General features: G+C 47.1%; 1 protein-coding gene across 4 annotated transcripts; it reads left to right on the top strand.

Annotated features, from left to right (window-relative positions):
* Window positions 1-12: 12 nt before the first annotated feature.
* Window positions 13-16,965, top strand: PARK7 (Parkinsonism associated deglycase). 4 transcript variants are annotated; one of them, XR_011433492.1, is made up of 8 exons: window positions 58-287; window positions 1,258-1,374; window positions 2,723-2,824; window positions 5,187-5,246; window positions 6,133-6,202; window positions 9,745-9,831; window positions 11,513-14,282; window positions 16,589-16,965. XR_011433492.1 is itself a non-coding variant. In XM_001495398.6 (7 exons), the coding sequence occupies exons 2-7, from the start codon at window positions 1,285-1,287 to the stop codon at window positions 16,747-16,749; spliced, it is 570 nt and encodes a 189-aa protein (XP_001495448.1). In that variant the 5' UTR covers window positions 13-287; window positions 1,258-1,284; the 3' UTR covers window positions 16,750-16,965. The 4 variants fall into 4 exon arrangements, 2 of the variants coding, with proteins under 2 accessions (XP_001495448.1, XP_005607611.1); XM_001495398.6 differs by lacking the exon at window positions 11,513-14,282 and having other exon boundaries at window positions 13-287; XR_011433493.1 differs by lacking the exon at window positions 2,723-2,824 and having other exon boundaries at window positions 62-287.
* The last annotated feature ends 2,044 nt before the right edge of the window (window positions 16,966-19,009 follow it).

Raw genomic sequence — 19,009 nt, 5'->3', positions numbered from 1 at the left:
GTGTGCGTCTGCGCAATGCGGGGGGGGTGGGGAGACCTGAGAGCTCGGGCACCGCGCGTCTGCGCAGTGGGGGACTGGAGAGCCGGGCCGGGCGGCGCGAGTCTGCGCAGTTTAGGGGCGTGAGGGAGGCGGGGAAACGCGCGTCTGCGCAGTGCGGGGCTGAGGGCTGCGACTCGGGCGGTGCGCAGGCGTGGTGCCGTGCCTCCCTGTGTAGGCCGCTTGTGGTTCTGCAGTCCCAGGCGCAGGAGAAGAAGGGTCGCGTCTGTGGGAGGAGAGGCGAGCTTCAGGTCGGGCCTGGGAAGCGCGGCGCGTGCGCAGGCCGTGGCGCTGCGGGCGGCGAGGGGGCGCTGGGCTTCCCGGCTGGACAGCCGGTGGGAGGGCACCACCCTCGGGGCTCCCCGAGCCCGCGCAGACCCGAGCCGGGGCCGTGAAACTGCGGCTTCCAGCTGCCAGCGCAGCAGCGGCTGTAAAGCTTCCAACATCGTGCACGGGGCACCCCGCCAGATTGGAACTGCTGGTTAAGCGTGTGATTGTGGAAGTGGACTTATTAAAATCGATTTTGCATGATCGGCAAACTCCAGAAAATAGTCTAAAAACTATTCAGACCCTGGTTTAGCAGCTCTTGTTTACGATGAGGACTAAGTGTAAAGAGAGAGAATTTGGTCGGGTTGAGTTTGGTGAAGGGAATTCCCGTCTTTCTCCGTTATAAAAAAAAGTGTGCAGATGTTTAGCACTGTTAACTCCCTCCAAATTTTTAGTACCATTATTGGAACTAAAAAAATTCCCTCCAAAAATCTTACAGGCTAATTGCTAAAGACCGTGTATTTTGCTTTTTGCCCATGAAATTGTTGGGTCGTTTCTGTATGAAATAGTGCTTCAAAAAAGACGATTTTTTATCTCCCCGCATTGTGTGAAATTCGAGGCCCATGTACTTGTGTTTTAGGAAACCTCATTTGCGATATATTATTAGAAATTGAATTTTAAGAAACATGGTAAAAGGAAATCTAAACAATACTAACACGCCTTAGCAACCTGTGTTTTCATCTCAAAAGTACAGCGGTTGAAATTGTACTTTGTAAGCCACTATTAACCTAAAATGCTTTTTTCAGCTTCAGTTGTGTTTGTCTATCAGAACCTTTTCCCTGGGAGGCACTTAGTTACTCTGCTTAAAAATGTTCCTCAACTTAAATTTTGGGCCTCTTCCAGGGTTGCAGTGAAAGTGTTTTGAAAATCCTTTTTTCTTTTTCTTTTTTTTAGTAAGTCTTTAAAAAGTGCAACATCAAAATGGCTTCAAAAAGAGCTCTGGTCATCCTGGCTAAAGGGGCAGAAGAGATGGAGACGGTCATCCCTGTAGATGTCATGAGACGAGCTGGAGTAAGTCCCCTGACATTTTCTAGCCCTCCTCCCCTTTACAACATTCTTGGGTTTTTAAAAGTCATTTTGAATAAAACATTCAATGTACTTTGTGAAATATTCAAATGTACACAAAAGTAGAGAGACCATATAACAATAATTACCTATTTATCCGTTGTCCACATGTAACACTTGTTAACATTTTGCCGTATTTCTTTCAGACCCATTTCTTGAAGAACAAATGCTTTAAAGAAGTAAAGCATTGCAAAGCCCTCTTTGTAAATGTCACCAATCCTATTCCCCTTCTTCTGGCCCAGAGATAACTGCTGTCCTCACACTGATGTGTATCCATCCCATGAATGTCTTTAAAGTAGTATTAGACTGTAGTTCTCATTCTGCGTGTCTGTATTATATATCTCTATATCTGTCTGTAACCATAGTGGAGACTTAAATAGCACATACTAGTGGCATTCTAAGCACTTATATAAACTTGTTTAAATGTTACAACAGTCCTATGAGTTATTGCCATTCTCATTTTACAGTTGAAGAAACTGAGGCACAGAGACACCCAATAAAGTGCCCACACTGTAGAGTTAGTGAGTAGAAGAGCTGGTACTCAGACGTGGCACTCTGGCCCTTGAGTCTGTGAACCTGACATTCCTCTGGTTCTCATAAGTGGAGATTTGTGTAGATCCAGTTTGTGTATTTAAAATTGCTGTTTAGTGTTGCACTGTGGGGATATGCCACAATCCATTCTTCTGTTACACTGTTTCATGGCATTACAGTACTGTAATAGTCTTGTGGAAGTTTTTCCAGGCTCTGTGCCTAAAAGTGGAATTGCTAGGCCAAAGGACAGTCCATAATTGGTATTACTAGATTTTGTCAAATGACTCTTCAAGAAGCTACCAACGTGTGGCCCATCAGCATTGTAGGAAAATTCCCCTTTTTCCAGTACCGGCTCTTGGTACTGTCAACTTTGTAAATTTTTGCAAGAAAAAGTAATATATTGCTGTTTTAACTTGCATTTCTGCCTTAAGAAAATACCATAAGGTTTTAATGGCAACAATAATTTTGCAAGATGGATTATTAGTAAGATGATCATGTTTTATTACCCAAACCAGAACACGTGGGGGAAAGGACACTAACCAGACAGGGTGCCAGGACAGCATCTGTACACCAGGACTCTCCCAGGCAAATCGGGACAGACCTAGTTATTAAATATATTTAGCCGACTTATTAGCTTAAAGTCAGCGTGGTTTTGTTACAGTATTTCCTGCCAAGTTATTTTAAAACACAGGACAGCTGTGAAATGTTACTCTAAACTTATGTTTCAGTGTTCTTAAATATCATGATGACATCTTTTCCTTAGATTAAGGTCACCATCGCGGGTCTGGCTGGAAAAGACCCAGTACAGTGTAGTCGAGATGTTGTCATTTGTCCTGATGCCAGTCTGGAAGATGCAAAGAAACAGGTTTGTTCTCCATACTTGGAATTATTCGTTCCTGTGGCTTCTTTATCAGTTTCTTGAAAAGTCTTTTGACTGCCTCTAAGGCTGTGGTGAGCACAGACTTATTTTAAGAAAGTTACTTTGCTTAGATGTCTTCCCCACTAGACGAAGCCCTGGGCAGTTGAGGATTTTGCTTTTCCCACGCTATGTCCGTGGAACCTGGCAGTTGCCTGATAGCACACGTGCTCAGTGAGGGGGTGGGTGGGTGTGGATGGGGCACTTCATCAGGATTCTTCTGGCTTACGCAGGCAGGCTTGCCTCCTGTTATAACTTGGTTACCTGCTCTGAGAGAAGCAACTGCCACGTTGCCCATTCATTTCTTGTTTTTTATTCAGAAACTGCTCTTTACTTTTTCATTTTCACTGACACAGACGGAGTTGTGTGACTCATTTTATGTGGAACACTCATACTTGATTAGTGGTTGGATTAAGGGAGGAGTAAGAGTTCTACTTAAATTGTGTCGGTTTTTCAGTATCTTTAGAATTACGGTTCTCACCTTTGAGGGTAACCAACACTTTTGGGGATCTGTCAAGAGCTGAGGTCCGTTTCCTCAGAAGCATGCCCGCCCACACACACACAGACACTTTTGCACATGCTTTCACAGGGTTCAGGCTTCCCGGGCCAATGTGACAGGAGTGTGGGCCGTGCCCTTTTGGAACGGAGATGTGGCAGGAGAGGAGGCAGAGCCAGCTCCTGGATGGCCATTTGTGCCCTGCTGGGGAGCCCCAGAGCATGATTCCCCATGCTTGGCTGTCCTCATGCATAGAAAAAAGTGTATCCTTTTCTAGTAAATTCAGGTATTTCAGTGCTACATTGTGGAGAATTCGAATGTTGATAGTGACATAAATTGTTGAAATAGTCTAAATAGTGTGTTAAAAGTGAGAGATAGAAGTAAATATTCCTTCTCTGTTCTTTTTCGTCCTGTGGCATCTGGGTATTTTAGAACAGTAGTTACCTTTTGTGTCTGTTTATTGTTCAGTTCAGATTCTAAAAGTAATGAAAGAAATTCTATACTTAACGTATTTTCTTTTTTTTTTTTAAGATTTTTAAATTTTTCCTTTTTCTCCCCAAAGCCCCCCAGTACATAGTTGTGCATTTTTAGTTGTGGGTCCTTCTAGTTGTGGCATGTGGGACACCACCTCAGCGTGGCCTGATGAGTGGGGCCGTGTCTGTGCCCAGGATTCGAACCGGCGAAACCCTGGGCTGCCAAAGCGGAGCACTTAACCACTCGGCCATGGGGCCGGTCCCCATATTTTCTTTTTAGTTTTTAGTTAGGCTTGGTTTTAAAGCAACAGGATGGGGGCTGGCCCAGTGGCACAGCGGTTAAGTTTGCATGTTCCGATTCTTGGTGGCCCTGGGTTCATCGCTTTGGATCCTGGGTGTGGACATGGCTCCGCTTGGCAAGCACCATGCTGTGGTGGGCGTCCCACATATAAAGTAGAGGAAGATGGGCACAGATGTTAGCTCAGGGCCAGTCTTCCTCAGCAAAATGAGGAGGATTAGCAGTAGTTAGCTCAGGGCTAATCTTCCTCAAAAATAAAAAGAAAACAGAATGTTTGTAGTCTTTAAAAGTAATTCTAAATAGTATATGTTGCACTAAGTATGTACTAAATTTTTATTTTGTAATTTTCTTATTATTTAAAACTTTAACTTCTTAAAGGATTGTTAAACCAATTTCCGTTTTGTAATTTCAGCAAGCTTGAAATCATTAGATGATGATGATGATGATGTTTTGGTGTTTGAGATACTAAAGTATTGTGTTATTTTTCTCTCCGAAGTTCCATTTTTCATAAAGTTAAAATTTTTTTTCTGTGCCTTTTACTTAAAATTTGTTTTTCTTTTGATTGTTTTTCATTACTATGTACATTCTTGTTGAAAGATAATTTATACAGAATAGACATACATGAAGTCAAAATGCTAAATGTCCCCTCTCATTCTCCCGCTGCCTCCATCCCACACTGCCACCCATTAGCAGTAGGGGTCTCCTTTGTCTGTCAGGATCTGTATATGCAGACACGTGGGGGACTTGTATGTGTAATATATACATGTATCTACATATACGTGCATTTGTTTTTATAACAATGAGATCATGCTACACCTACCATTCTGCAAGATGGACATCTTTTCATGTTTCTATATACAGATTTTCTGCATATTTTGCACTTATGACAACATTCCGTCATAGTGTTTACACCGTAATTTATTTAGCTGTTCTTTGAACAGTTTTTGCCATGACTCTCATTTAAAATACGAAAGTATTATTGGACTATCACTTTAATGCACTTTTCAAATGAAGTGTTTTCACTTTTTTTTTTAACTGTTACAGGGACCTTATGACGTAGTGGTTCTGCCAGGAGGTAATCTGGGTGCGCAGAATTTATCTGAGGTAAAAACTGCATAAAGTATTTCAGCATCTGCTTGTGTTCTCTTGCTTTTGTTATTGAAATGTTTCAGAAAGGTGGCTGTGAATAAAATAGGAACAGGTGAAATTAACAAAATAGTGTTCTAGCTTAATTAAAAAAAAATTCTAATAACATTTACTGTAGGAGTAAGCTGAATTGGTGGAACAATTATTTATGAACAGATTCAGTGAATCGAGTCCAAAAAGACTGCTTTTTTTTTCCTGCAGCAGCAGCAGAATGACCTAATTTTGTGTTTTATGAAGGATTAAGCATAGAAAGATAAGAGATTGGCTGTCCACTCACCAGTCGGGGTTGCGAGGGTTGCAGGGGCCAGAGCTGCCAGTTTGAATGAAAAATGGCCTCAAAGGAAGCCACTGCTGCTTCATCTGAAGTGTTATGTGAGGAGTCGGCCTGCAGGAAGAAGGTGGGGGAAGGGCCCCGCAGACAGAAGCTCATGAAGCTTCCAGTCAGGTCGAATCACACATTTGGGACCCCAGACTCTGTTCCTGACTCTGCCATCTGAAAACAGCCGAAATGCCGCATTCCCTCCCTTCTGTTTCTTTCTCCCTGGAGTCCAAAATGGCAAGGGTCAACGTGCCCAAGGGAAATTGCTTTTCTCATCTCATCTTTAAACATCTTTAGGAAAAGGATGCTTTTCTCTTAGAATAAAGTCCTTGATTGGGTTTAAGAACGTACAAAACATTATAAATTTGATAATTTTTGTATTGATGATTTAGAAATATCGTTGAAGAATAGTCAGATTGAAGATCGTGTGGTTTACGCTAAAATCAGATTCTACCAAAGTTTCTAGCCAGAAATTGGCTTGTGGCTTAATGATAACTTGGTGTGTTTTTGGTTTTCTTTGAATAGTCTGCTGCTGTTAAAGAGATACTGAAGGAACAAGAAAAGAGGAAAGGCCTCATAGCCGCCATCTGTGCAGGTAATGTCAGAACCAGCCTGTGTTAAAATGTGGTGTTGGTTTTTTCAAAAAATATGTGACGGGGTAGTCTGTAATCATAAGGTTTTGTTCCACATACTTCTTCCCCTTCATAAGGCACAAAGGGCGTCTGTATTGATGTTTTTAGTTTGGGTGGCATGAAGTTGCTGTCGTTTCAGAAATGAGTCCAGTTGTTCTGTTTTCTGCTTCTCCGTGCCTTTGGTCTACATTCTATGAAACTTAGTGTTTTCCATGTTTAGTTGACCTCGGAGGAAATAAGACCCTCTGGAATTCAGAAACAGCTTGTTCCAGCAAATCTCTGTGCCAGAAAGTATTTGTGCCAGCACGCAGTCAGCAAGAATCAGTCAGACATAAACATTGCAGCTCTGCCCTGTGCTTGCCCTGGCTTCCAAGGCCTCGGGGTGCTTTCCGTCTGATCTCCAGTGTGGAGCGCTGGGCCTTAGGCATTCTGCTGTCTGCCACAGGATTTAGAAGAAGGTCATTGGTGCTGTGTAGATGTCCTCATGTCTTTGAAATTTAGTAGTATTTTGTTTTCTGATACCGTTTTTAAATCCATTCTTGTTGCTCTAATGTCATATGATGTTCTGCCATCTTGCACTTTTTCCCTAGCGTCATTTTGGCCGGTGTCTTCCTTGCTACAGATCTTTATTAAATGTCTGTCAAAAGAGCAAATAAATAAACGAATGGATGGGTGAGTGGTTTGATGAAATGACATGTTGATGTTTTGTTTCCTACAGTAGACTCTAGAAGTACAGCCTAGGGATCCTGGGGACTCTGCTTCAGAGCAGTGGTTCTCAGAGTTCTTTCAAAGGGCTCGTAAGGTCAAAGCAGATGCTACTAAGGCGTTGTTTGCCTTTTTCCTCCTCGTTCTCACAAGAGTGACATGAGAGTGTGGCAGTGCCGGCATTCGGGCATGGTGTGTGTGCTCTAGTATTCTACATAGTAAAAATCTCCCAGTTTTGATTTCTAACTTGGCAGTTGGTAGGTGTAATCCACATAAAAGCTAAAGAGGTGCGAGGACCCGAATGTTTGAGAACTGCTGCATTAGAGCCGGGGAGGGACCCAGGGACCCACCGCCCCAACAGGCCCTGTCCTTGGGGTCCGGTCCACACTAGTGTCTTCGCCTGCCCTGGGGGTGCGGGGATTTCCCTCTGCAGAGGTCGCCGTGGCCCAGCAGCTGCACCCCTTGGGGAGGGAGCCTCAGATCCAGTAGTCGTACAGTCGTCCTGCCCCCCATTCTTAGGTCTCTCACCAAAGGAAGAAAGGAAGGGTTTGGGCTGGCTTTGTTCCTTTCTGACTGCTGAAAGTAAACACCACGTCAGTGTGTCCTCTGTGTCACTAAGTTAGCACAACTTATCAGCCACATCTGATCACTGTTGTGCTAGGCGAGCTGGAATGCCAAGCTCGGGAACTCAGGCCTTAGCGTCGTTTAAATCGACATTAAAAATAAACACACTCTAACGATGTGTTTGTGTTGTTGAACATCCTGCACTGCGCTTCTGGTTCCTGCAAAAAATAGGAAGAAGTGCAATAAGAAATAAGATGATTCTTAAGTGCTGTGGTTAGGAATCGGGAACTGTTGATTGAACCGAAAGAATATTAACTTTGCCCCTAACATTGAGTGAGTGAGAAATTGGAAGAGACTATTCTGAGCAGAAAATAAAATGAGATTCCCCCTGGGCAGGGGAGAGGGAAGGAAGCCTGGAGGGAAAGGAGCCAGCAGTCGTCAGGTGCCTGGGGCTAGGACACCTGGAGGGGCTGGGGGTGGCCCTGCTGTCCTTCCTCTAAGTGACCGCACGGTGGCGCTGTTGGCTTTGTCCTCGTGGCTGCCCAAGGGGATTCTGTCCCCTGTGGCCTCTGCTCCCACGCAGAGCTGCATCCCTGCTGGGACTCGGCCAAGCCTCATCCGCCAGGTTCAGGCAGTGGGAGGAGTGAAGTGTCTCCTCTCCAGTCTTCCAAATAGGTTTCTGAAGCCCCAGAAAGCAGTAATTATGAGCTTACCACCACGAGTGAGTAAGTTCATCAGTAGATTCCTACAGTCAACTCAGAAATCCACTAACATTACTGTGGGCCGCAGTTTGATGACCTGAAGGGAGCAGGTGCAATCGCGGTCCTCACTGCACGACCATCTCTTGAGGTTTGCTTTAAAGTATAAGATGACATGGGTGATTATTTCTTATTTCCTAACATCTTACAAAATAAGAAGACTAATACATGAATCCATTCAAATAAAAATTGAGTGACAGTTATTCATTTTTATGTAACTCCTTTTCCCTTGGAGTCAGGCTGAACAGTGGAAGGTCAGTGGAGCGAGTGCCGAGCTTTGCTGGAGCTGAAGTGTGGGGCCCTGTCCCAGGCCTCCTCGCCCTGGCAACGTGGAAGGCGAAGGGCTGTTCTAAAGCACGTTCCTGCAGGTGTGACATGAAGCCTTAGAAAGTGTTTTTTTGTGGTTTAGAGAAAAAAAGGTAGACTAACTACTTTTTAAAAAGTTTTAGGTTAATATAATAAAGGTATAAAACCTTGATTTTAGTTCTTATTTGAGGACCATTACATACAAAATATGCTTGCGATTATCAGTGAATTGACCATTTTCAGCGAATACATTTAGATAAAAATCTCAAGTTAGCAACCGCATGTTTTTAAAACTTCATTTTAAAAGGGAAGAATAGTGGATCACAAACTGACACTTGCGCTTGGTTCTTCTCTTAAGTAGTTTTAGGGGCCGGCCCCGTGGCCGAGTGGTTAGGTTTGCGCGCTCCGCTTCAGCGGCCCAGGGTTTCACTGGTTCAGATCCTGGACAACGACGTGGCACCACGCTGAGGTGGTGTCCCACATGCTGCAACTAGAAGGACCCACAACTAAAAAAATATACAACTGTGTGTTGGGGGGACTTGGGGAGAAAAAGCAGGGGGAAAAGAAGGTAGTTTTAATCAAGAAACTCTAGTGCCTTTGTATCTCAGGCTTGTAGGCATTTCACAAATATCTCCTTCAGGGCTGGACGCTGTCCTCTTCATTTTGATAACCTTCTACCTGGTGTGTTTGGATGGATGAATGGATGAGCGCTCATTGTTCATTTTCAAGTAGAATATAAAATTAGCCTGTGAGACAGCAGTCGAGTCCAGAGGTTTGGAGAGTGCCAGGTGCCTCTAATGCGTAACTGCAGCTTTTATTTGCTAAGAGTAAGGCAAGCCCTCAGTGGTGCCCCCTCCTTTGCACCCCTGACATCCTCGCTGCCTGCTCCTCGGGGCCACAGCCTGTTTATCTGTATACTTGGATATCAAGCTGGATCTTTCTGAGTAAATGTTGTTGAAGTATTTTGAGTTTGTACATTTTTGCCAGATGTGCTCAGCAGATGGTTTATTATAGACATTTTACCTCTCATACCAAGAAGTATTTAATTTCAGAATCATAAGTATATTTTAGGTAAGAGCCTCCTGATTTTGAGGAATACTTTTCTGTTGCAATTTTTAAAACGCGGGTTTTCCATATCTCCACGTAAATCTTTCTATTAATCGTCTTTTTAGGTCCTACGGCTCTCTTGGCTCATGAAATAGGTTTTGGAAGCAAAGTTACAACACACCCACAGGCTAAGGACAAGATAATGAATGGAAGTAAGTATATGCTTATATTTTCATGTTGAAAAGCTCTCATTTAGCATTGTTTTCCACTCAGTATAATCTAATCCGTAGAGATCCTGTGTGGCTTGAGGTGTGGCGTGTCCCTCGCTCTCTTTGCACGTGTTTCACTAGACGGGGGAGCTGACGTGGGGTGGAGAGGTGGTGTGTGCCTGTGTCTGTACCCTGATGGGCGGCGTAGCGGCTACGCCGGAGGCCAGCCAGACTCCTGATTGTCAGAGATGGAAGTGATTGCGAAATGTCAGTTAACTAGTATCCTTACTAAAGGCTTTGCCGGTGCCCTGAGGGTAAATTTGAAACCTCGACAGCAGTTTCAGAAAGTGCCCTTTTGCCCACAGTCCGGAGTGCAGTGAGCAGTGCTCGCTGCCTTCAGAGAAGGCCTAGGTGGCAGGGCTGTTGGCTTCGGTGACTTGTTTCTTTCATAAATATCAGCTAGACCTTTAACTTTTTTTAGATTAGCCCTGAGCTAACATCTGCCAATCCCCCTCTGTGCTGAGGAAGTCTGGCCCTGAGCTAACATCCGTGCCCATCTTCCTCTACTTTATGTGTGGAATGCCTGTCATACCTTGGCTTGCCAAGTGGTGCCATGTCCACACCCGGGATCCAAACTGGCGAACCCCGAGACGCCAAGAAGCAGAACGTGTGAACTTAACTGCTGCGCCACTGGGCTGGCCCTGACCTTTAACTTTTATTAACTTATTTTTATAAGAAAAGTTTCTATTCATGGTAAAAAAAATGCAAACAGTATAGAAGGCGGTGAAATAATTAATATTCCTCTTCTCCAACTTCCCTCCTTTGTATTTTTCAGAGATGACTTCTGTTAAAAGCTTCTTGTGTAATTTTAGAATTTTCTCTCTATGTACTCATTGTCCTTCATAGTGTAATATTTTTACTCAAATGAGATCTAAATACATTGCTCTGCAGTTTGCTTATTTCACCTATTTTTTTTTTTTGTAATTTATCAAATATTTGTCTAATTCTCTTGTGTTGCTCCTTATTTGGAGGCTGTAAAAGAAGCATGGCATCGTCTCTGTCCTCTGGGAGTTAACAGCTTGCAGAGATGTATACATCAAATTTAAAAATACAGGGCAGCCTATAATTAACAGAAAAACCGTGAAACCAAGCACCTGCACGTACAGCTGTGTGGTAATGGCTGCTTCCTCGGTGGCAGCTCCTGCTGCTCAGCGGGACATTCTGAGCGCCAGCCAGGTCGTGCCTTTGGTCAGGCAGGTGGCACCTTCCTCTGCCATCTGTCCCTGGAGTGCATGTAACAGAGAGGCAGAGACCTGGGACTTGCAAAGAGAAAGAGAAATCACACTAGTGTGGGTAATTGCAAGAGCATCAGCGGTTTCCAGTCAGAAGCCAAAAGTGGTTCAACCAGCGTTCAGCCAGTGAGGAAACTGAGTGGCTAGCTCTGCATAGAACATGAGCCACCCAGAGACCAGTGAATAAACAGAAAGTCAAATGATAGTAACTAGTCTGATTTGAAGACACCTGTGCAATGGGAACATTTTCTCCCCCTCAGTCCTGCTCTCTGCTTATTCTGAACTAAAACAAAACGTAGGACAGTTATGTTGTCTTTTCACAGTAAAGTAAAATGATGCATTTTTCATTATATTACTTTTTTAAGAAAATTAATAGACCTTATTTTTTTTAGCAGTTTTAGGTTCACAGCAGAATTCAGCAGAAAGTACAGCTTTCCCGTATACCCCCTGTACCCGCACATGTGCAGTCTCCTCCCCACCAGCTTCTGTCGCTGCACCAGGTGGATGTGTTACAGTTGGTGAACCTGCGTTGACATGTCACCAGCACCCAAAGTCTGTAGTTTACGTTAGAGTTCACTCTTGGTGTTGGACATTCTGCATATTCTTAAATTTGATCCACAGTAGTATTTTCTTGAAAATTTATAATTTTATTGTAGTTGTTAGAAAGATACTAGATTGTCAATAAAAACATCTGTGTGAAAATTGATTTTAAAAAAAGGCTCTGGCTTCTGGGCATTTTTTAGTATAGGCATCGCATTTACTCTGAGCCATGGAGAGGTTTTGGACGGTGGGAAGGAGCGGGCTCAGGTTCCTTGAGTAGTTGTGGTGTGTTAGCAGGAAGACCCCAGTAGAACACACTCCTGTGTTATCTGAAGGTGTGTCTCTTGTGTCTGTTTTCTTGTAATGCCCCAGGAACACTGAGGTTGATCAGGAAGAGAAAAAGATGAGACTGTGACCCCTCAGGTGTTTGCGTAGTACGTTCACATGCGTTATTTCCACGGCAGCCCGCAGTCCCTACTGCCTGGTAAGGTGGGTGCTGACTTCACCGATGGGGCAGCGGAGGCTCAGGAAGGCGAGGCCACTAGCCCAGGATCTGGCCGGAACCCAGGCCCAGCCTCTGTCCTTGTCAGGTTCCCACATACAGTTAAGTTACCAGGCATCAAATTTAGTCAATAAGTCCTATTTTGAGAAAAAATGTTTGAAATGTCTGCCCCTTCAGAGCATTCTGAGACGTGGAGCTGTGATCGCTTCTGGGCATCTGGTCCCGTGAGGCCCTTCTGCTTGTCCTCATCCTGAGCTTGATAGGTCAGGGTGACATTGTCCCCTGAGATGAGCAGGCCAGTCTGAAGGGCTGTCCTGCCATTTCTCAGTGTTTACTGTAAGTGAGTTGTGACTTTCGTGGTTTTTTCAGTTCTCATTTGTCCATTGTTTTAGTAGGCATCTGAATGCCTGGTCACATAGATGAGTAGTGAGGAGCAGGGTCTCGAGCCAGACAATGTGGCTGTGGCTCCCAACTCCCCACTCACTGTGTGACTGTGGGCAGGTTCCTTAACCTCTCTGAGCCTCAGTTTCCTCGTCTGTCATCTGAGGATAACAGTAGCGCCTGCCTCAGGGTTGTTGACAGGCTCAGTGAGTTAATATGTGAAACACACTAGAACACTGCTTGGCGTGCAGCCCGTGCTGGAGAACGGCGGGCTGGTTGGTGCCCAGCTCTGGGCCAAGTGCTGGGAACACGGCAGTGAACGGGCTGCCCTCCACTGGCCACTGTCCCTGCTCATACCACCACTTCGTACTGGTGTTTGGCTTGATTGATTCCCACGATAGCCCTTTGGGGCTGGTATCATCCCCATTTTACAGACGAGGAAAGTGAGGCTCAGAGGTCGGACAGTTCCTAAATGACAGACCTGGGGTTTGAACCCCGCTGCTGTGCTGGAGGGTGGGGGTCAGCGACTCTCCTTAAGGGGCCGGGTAGTAACAGCTCGGGCTTTCCGGGCCTTCGGGTCTGGCAGCTCCTCAGCTGCAGCTCTAAGGAGCCACAGACCAGGAGCTGACGTGTGCGCCTGCCGGACGACCCCCGCTTGCTGACCCCTTGCCCCTGGCCTCACCACTTGCTTTGTCTCTGAAGAGACTTCCCGGATTTGGGTGTTTGTATAAAGTGAAAAGAAGTTAATGCCTCGTGCCCAATGGCACGTGGGGTGTAAATTTGCTGAGTTCCTGAGTCCCATCCGCTGCTGTGTGCGGCGCCCTTGCTGGTGGGCTGCGCATGCGTGGTCTTTCTTCGCCATCGCCACTAGGTGGAGGTAGTCGATCGGGGTGGACCTTTTGTTCTTCCTGGTTGAAATTTTGAAAACTCTGGACCTTCTTTAACCAGTTGAAGCTCTGTTGGCAGTATTTTACCCACAAAGAGCTTGTTACGTGAACTGTTCAGAATGGTGCCTCGCGCTGCCCGGTCCAGGCAGTTGGTCTCAGCGCTGAAGACCCGGCCCAGCCGGTTTTCTAGTTGAGCATTTAAAATTATCTCAGCCTGGCTTATCCATCAGTAAATGAGGCTGGATTATGAAAACCTTTTCCCCTCAAACCAGGGACCTCTTTTCCTCTACAATGGTGTAACTAGGAAATTTTTGATGTACTGTATTCGGTTATTTCAGTGGGTGCCTTGGTTTTTAATGAGGACAGTAAGATGTATACTGTGGTTTTGTTTATCCCCTTTGAAAGGACATCAATATGTGGTCTCTAAAGATCATTCATACAGCAGAAGGATGTTGCTTCTGCTTTAAGGGGGTCATTAGGTGATTTTTTATTTTTCAAGGTTGGCCCTGAGCTAACATCTGTTGCCACTCTTTTTTTTTTCCCTCCTCCTTCTCCCCAGAGCCCCCCCAGTACATAGTAGTATACTGTAGTTGTAGGTTCTTCTGGTTTTGCTATGTGGGACACCTCCTCAGCATGGCCTGATGAGCGGTGCCATGTCCGAGACCAGGCTCTGAACTGGCAAAACTCTGGGCCGCCAAAGTGGAGTGCGCAAACTTAACCACTCGGTCCCAGGGCCGGCCCCATGTGATTTTTTTTTAATGTATCTGTTAAACAGGCATTTCCTGAACACTTTCTTAGGCTCTGGCAACCGAAAGAGGACCAAGACAGAGCCGTGCCCTCAGGCATCCTCAGGTTGGTGGGGGACACTGGTGTGGCCTCACTGAATTTAGGGGTGGGGAAGAAAGGTGGTCAGAGGTGGTGTGTGTGCCTGACTCAACTTGCAGTGACAGGGTGTCGCAAGAGGAACCTCGTCGGCCTTAACCCCTCCCCCAAATTTGTTTGTCCTTCACGTCCATGATGAGTGGCAACATCACCCACCCAGTTGCCTGGGACAGACAGCCGGGAGTCATCCTTGACGCCTGCCCACGGCCCGCCCTTCACCAGGTTCCGGCAATCTTATCTCTAAGACACATCTCCAACCTCCATTTCCCGCCTACTGCCACTGTCCCCATCCAGGTCACCGTCCGAGCGCCCACCTGGACAGCAGGTTCTTTTCTGTCTCCCTTCGGGTTCCTTCCAGGCCAGCCTCTGTGCAGGCCAGACCCAGGGGGCTTGCACACTGTGACGTGGAGTTGAGTCACCATTAGGTGCTGGAGAAATTTGGCGGAGGGGAGAGAGCTGAGTATGCTCTGAGTTACACTTGGGCAAGGTTCCTGTTTTGGGGGTGCTGAGCATGGAGTGGAGGGGGGAGAGCCAGAAGGAAGGGCTGTAACGCAGACATCCTGCTGTAAGGTGGTGGACGCGGAGAGCAGAGAACGGGAAACGTTCATCCGTTCCTTCACCTGATCCCTGGGGACGCCTCCTGGGTGCTGTCAGTTTTCTAGGCCAGACAGGGGCAGATGAAGGCCCAGCCTTTTAAAGAGTAGACAGTAAACACGGAGACAGATTGTTTACAGATTGTGTCACTGCCGGGGGCGGGGGGGGGCAGGGCGGGCTGTGATCGAGTGACTTGGTTTAGAGAGGGCGGTCACAGATAACGTCTCTGAGGGGTTGGTGCTGATGCTGAAACCAAGGGTGAAGAGCTGAGAAGAGTTTCCTGGGCAGAGGGAGCAGCCTGCGCAGCTCTTCCTGGGGCAGGAAGGGTGATGTGCTCAGTGACCGAGAGCTCCAGGTGGGAGAGGGTGGGGACAAGCTGGGGTGGGCGGAGGCCAGGTCCCGTGGGGTCCTGCTGCACCATGAGGAGTTGGAGCCTGGTTCTGTGTTCAGTGGGAGGTTGATGGCTGCCTGGTGTGGGCTGAGAGCCTGAGGAGACCCCAGGCCAGAGACATGCCCAGAAGCCGTGTCATTTCCTAAATGTGAGTATAGGAAATGCACATTCTCGTTACTCTATTTGCAAACACACAGCTAGTTGGGGACGCAGGAGTCACCCCACCCGTGGGAAATGAATGCGGCTCTCCCTCTCCCCCCGCCATATGTTATGTGTGACTTTCGTTTGTTTTTGAGACAGCAGAGAGCGCGTGCCCCCTAGTCTGCCCAAACAGGTTGTTTCTACCTTCAACACCGTTCCACCCTCAGGCTCCTTCCCCTCAGCATTTTGTAGGGAAGGAAAGATAATTTTCTCTCTACCCTTCTGAGTTCTTGGCTGAGACCCTTGTAATAGAAGACAGATCAACAAGAGGAAAAGACAGGGAAGTTCATTAACATCTGTACCTAACGTTTTCATGGGAGAGACCCAGGGAGGCATGAGGAGCTCCCTGAGGGGCTTGGAATTCAGACTCAGCACCAGCTTTGTAGGGAGGGGGGAGCCAGGCCTCTGGAGGGTGAAGGATTTGTCGGGAAGGTGAATGGGCCCTCAGAGAACAGATGGGAGGAATGACAGTTTGAGACAAAGTTTGTCTGGGTGTGGTGTTGCCTCTGGTTTCCTCTCCTGTGACAAGAGTCCCTCCTGCCAGTTGATGAAACTCTGGGAGGAGATCTGTGACAACTGATCCCTTGGAGGCTCTGTCTTCAGGCAGATAAGGTGCCTTCAGCTCAAAATAATCCGTCTGCCGAAGCTACATGTTCGGCGGTGGCGTGTCCTGAACTCCTGCAGTCGGATTTTGGGGCGGCATGTTCCCTTCCGTTCATGGAATTGACACTTGAGCATTCGTTGTATGATAGAAATGTGACTGATTAGCATGCATTCCGACCTCTCCCTCGTCACCGTCGAGGTCTAACGCAGCAGCATTAGCTTAGTGTATTTATTGGTTCCGTCTAAACAGGTGTAGTTTCTCTGGTGCTTCACAGACCGCAGCTTCTTTACTGTCTTCGTGCTGTGTGTGGAACAGCTTGAAGTGCCCAGTGGATGTTGGAACGGCCGGCCACAGGGTGGGTGGTTGGTTGGTTTGAGTTTCTCTGAGCCCAGTAACATGCAGTAACAGGGACTTGAACTGCTGAATGATGCTTCTTGTCCAGCGTAGCCCATTAGGATGTAACCCTTTTTTATTTTTACATCGAAGGTCATTACAGCTACTCTGAGAACCGCGTGGAGAAGGACGGCCTGATCCTCACCAGCCGAGGGCCTGGAACCAGCTTTGAGTTCGCTCTGGCCATCGTCGAGGCGCTGAGCGGCAAGGAGGTGGCTGACCAAGTGAAGGCTCCCCTTGTTCTCAAAGATTAGAGCAGAAATATTTGAAAACGGGTCAGAGAACTGGGCCGTCTGTCATCCCTTCTCGCCATGTTCCCTGTAAACACAATGGGTGGTTAACGTGCGGAGAAGCCGTCGTCACTGCCCTCGTGACGTTTAGTTGTGAAGTGACAGCCACACAGATTCCTGGACCTGCAGTTGTGTCCCCACATTTCTGAATGCGGAATAAACAGCACATTTAGCAAACTACTGATTGGTCCTCCTTTTGTCTCCCGTTTCTCTTGTGAAACCACATTCCTTATGAGCTTCTTTTGCAGCTCCTGACTGTTGATAGAGCGACTGAAATAAGTAAGCAGTGAGCACATTTTACACAGCAAGGAGGAAAAGCATAAAAACAAAGATTTAGGAGGCTTGTGGATTCCCTACCTTCATTAACTGTAGCTTTTTTTTTTTTTTGAGCGAGATTCACCCTGAGCTAACATCCATTGCTCTTTTTTTGCTTGAGGAAGATTATCCTTGAGCTAACATCAGTGTCAGTCTTCCTGTACTTTGCATGTGGGACACCGCCACAGCATGGCTGATGAGTGGAGTACGTCCGCACCTAGGATCAGAACCTGTGAACCCGGGCTGCTGAAGCGAAGCACTCAGAACTTGAACCACTCGGCCACAGGGCCAGCCCCACATTAACTGTATCTTTAATGTGCTATTAAAAAATACCAATAAACTTGGCTGCAATGGTGAATTTTTGTAAACCATTTCCTTTTTCCATTGCAGAAAGAGTCCTCAGATGGAATTGAAAAGTTTTCAAGGCTGGCCCACCCTCTATTTTCCCTTCCTTAGGTGAACACCCAACTGCCTCGGGCGGTGGGTAAAATGCACCCCAAGGAGGGGTGGCGACCCAGCCCAGCCAATCAGAGCCCAAATACTCTGACCACATGACCCAGGTGAGACTAGTCAGCCGATGAGACTCAGTTGGGGGGGGCCTCTGTGTACCTGCTGGTGTTCTCTCTGTGCTGGGTGTCAAGAGCACAGGTGGTAAACCTGGAGCCACGGCAGCCACCTTGTCACTGTGAGGAAAGAGCCCGTCCAGAAATGGCTCTAACATGAGAGAGGGAATCCCGAGAACAGGACCTGACCCAAGGTCCAGCTGCACCCGAGCAAGAACAACCGGACTTGTCAACAGGAGCCAGCAAATTCTGCTTTTTTGTCTCATCACTAACAAGTGACTGACCCGATGGCAGAGGAATCCAGTGCTGGTCGGGCCTCTGAAAACAGCTGGGCTGCTGAGTAAGACTTTAGTGCTTAGTGGCACTTTGCTCTCCGGCCTGCTCTTTGGGTATCCTTTCTGACCCTCCTCTTCCTTTTTCCCTTCCCTCCCATGGCATAGAACAAGTGTCAGCAAACTTTCCTAAAAGCCCAGTGGTAAATATTTTGGACACGAGGGCCGTGAAGTGTCTGTCACAACTACTGAACTCTGTCCTTGTGGCACAAAAGCAGCCTCAGGCGGTGGGTTGGGAGTGATCGCAGCTGTGTCCCAAGCCAACATTGGTAGCACTGGGCAGCAGTGGGGCGTTGGCCCTTGGCCCATGGTTTGCCAGCCCCGGACCAGAAGGCAAGGCCGGTGTTAATTTTTTAAAATGCGTACATATGTAATTGAACATTTTGATAAGGACTACAAAGATGTGGAGAGAACAGGAGACGCTTGCTTTACACAGTGGGGGTGTGGACCCGAGGGGAGGCCTCTTGGGAAGTGACGCTGAAGCTGATGCTGTCCCTACTGTGTGCCAAGCCCTGTTCCTGGTGCTGGGAATAAGCCATTGAGAGACACACAGTGTGTCCTCATAGCTCTTGTGTTGTGGGAGAGGGAGAGAGAGAAAAACAAATATAGGAATATTTACATTCTGTGAAGGAAGGTAGAGTAAGGAGGCAGTGCCTGCAGGGTGGTTAGAGAAGGCACCTCAGGGGAAATCTGACGAGATGGGTGTGAATGAGGCAGGTGTCTGTTAGGAGTGGTCCAGGAGGAGCAGCAGGGGCCAAGTTGAGGGGGCCTCGCAGGAGGTGGAGGTGGAGAGGTGGCCTGAGCCAAGACTTTGGAACCGATCCCGAGAGGAAACTGTTGGAGGAGGGGCGCAGCCCTCTGTTCAAAGCCTCGCTTTGCTCGCTCGCTCTGCTGAGTAGGGAGCCCACAGGGGAACAAGGGTGCAGGCGGATGCGGGGTCTGTTGCCGCAGGCCTCAGGGCGGGAGGCGGAAGGCTCGCAGAGGATGCAGTGGCTGAGGATGCAGTGGTGGGTG

Source organism: Equus caballus, chromosome 2 (assembly GCF_041296265.1).
Source record: "Equus caballus isolate H_3958 breed thoroughbred chromosome 2, TB-T2T, whole genome shotgun sequence".
In the NCBI taxonomy this organism is placed as follows: domain Eukaryota; kingdom Metazoa; phylum Chordata; class Mammalia; order Perissodactyla; family Equidae; genus Equus; species Equus caballus.
This window is presented reverse-complemented; position numbering and strand designations above follow the sequence as displayed.

Coding starts and splice junctions, on each gene's coding strand:
- PARK7 (XM_001495398.6), top strand. CDS start 1,285: ATGGCTTCAAAAAGAGCTCTGGTCATCCTGGCTAAAGGGGCAGAAGAG. Junction 1,375..2,722: donor ATGTCATGAGACGAGCTGGA/GTAAGTCCCCTG, acceptor TCTTTTCCTTAG/ATTAAGGTCACCATCGCGGG. Junction 2,825..5,186: donor TGGAAGATGCAAAGAAACAG/GTTTGTTCTCCA, acceptor TAACTGTTACAG/GGACCTTATGACGTAGTGGT.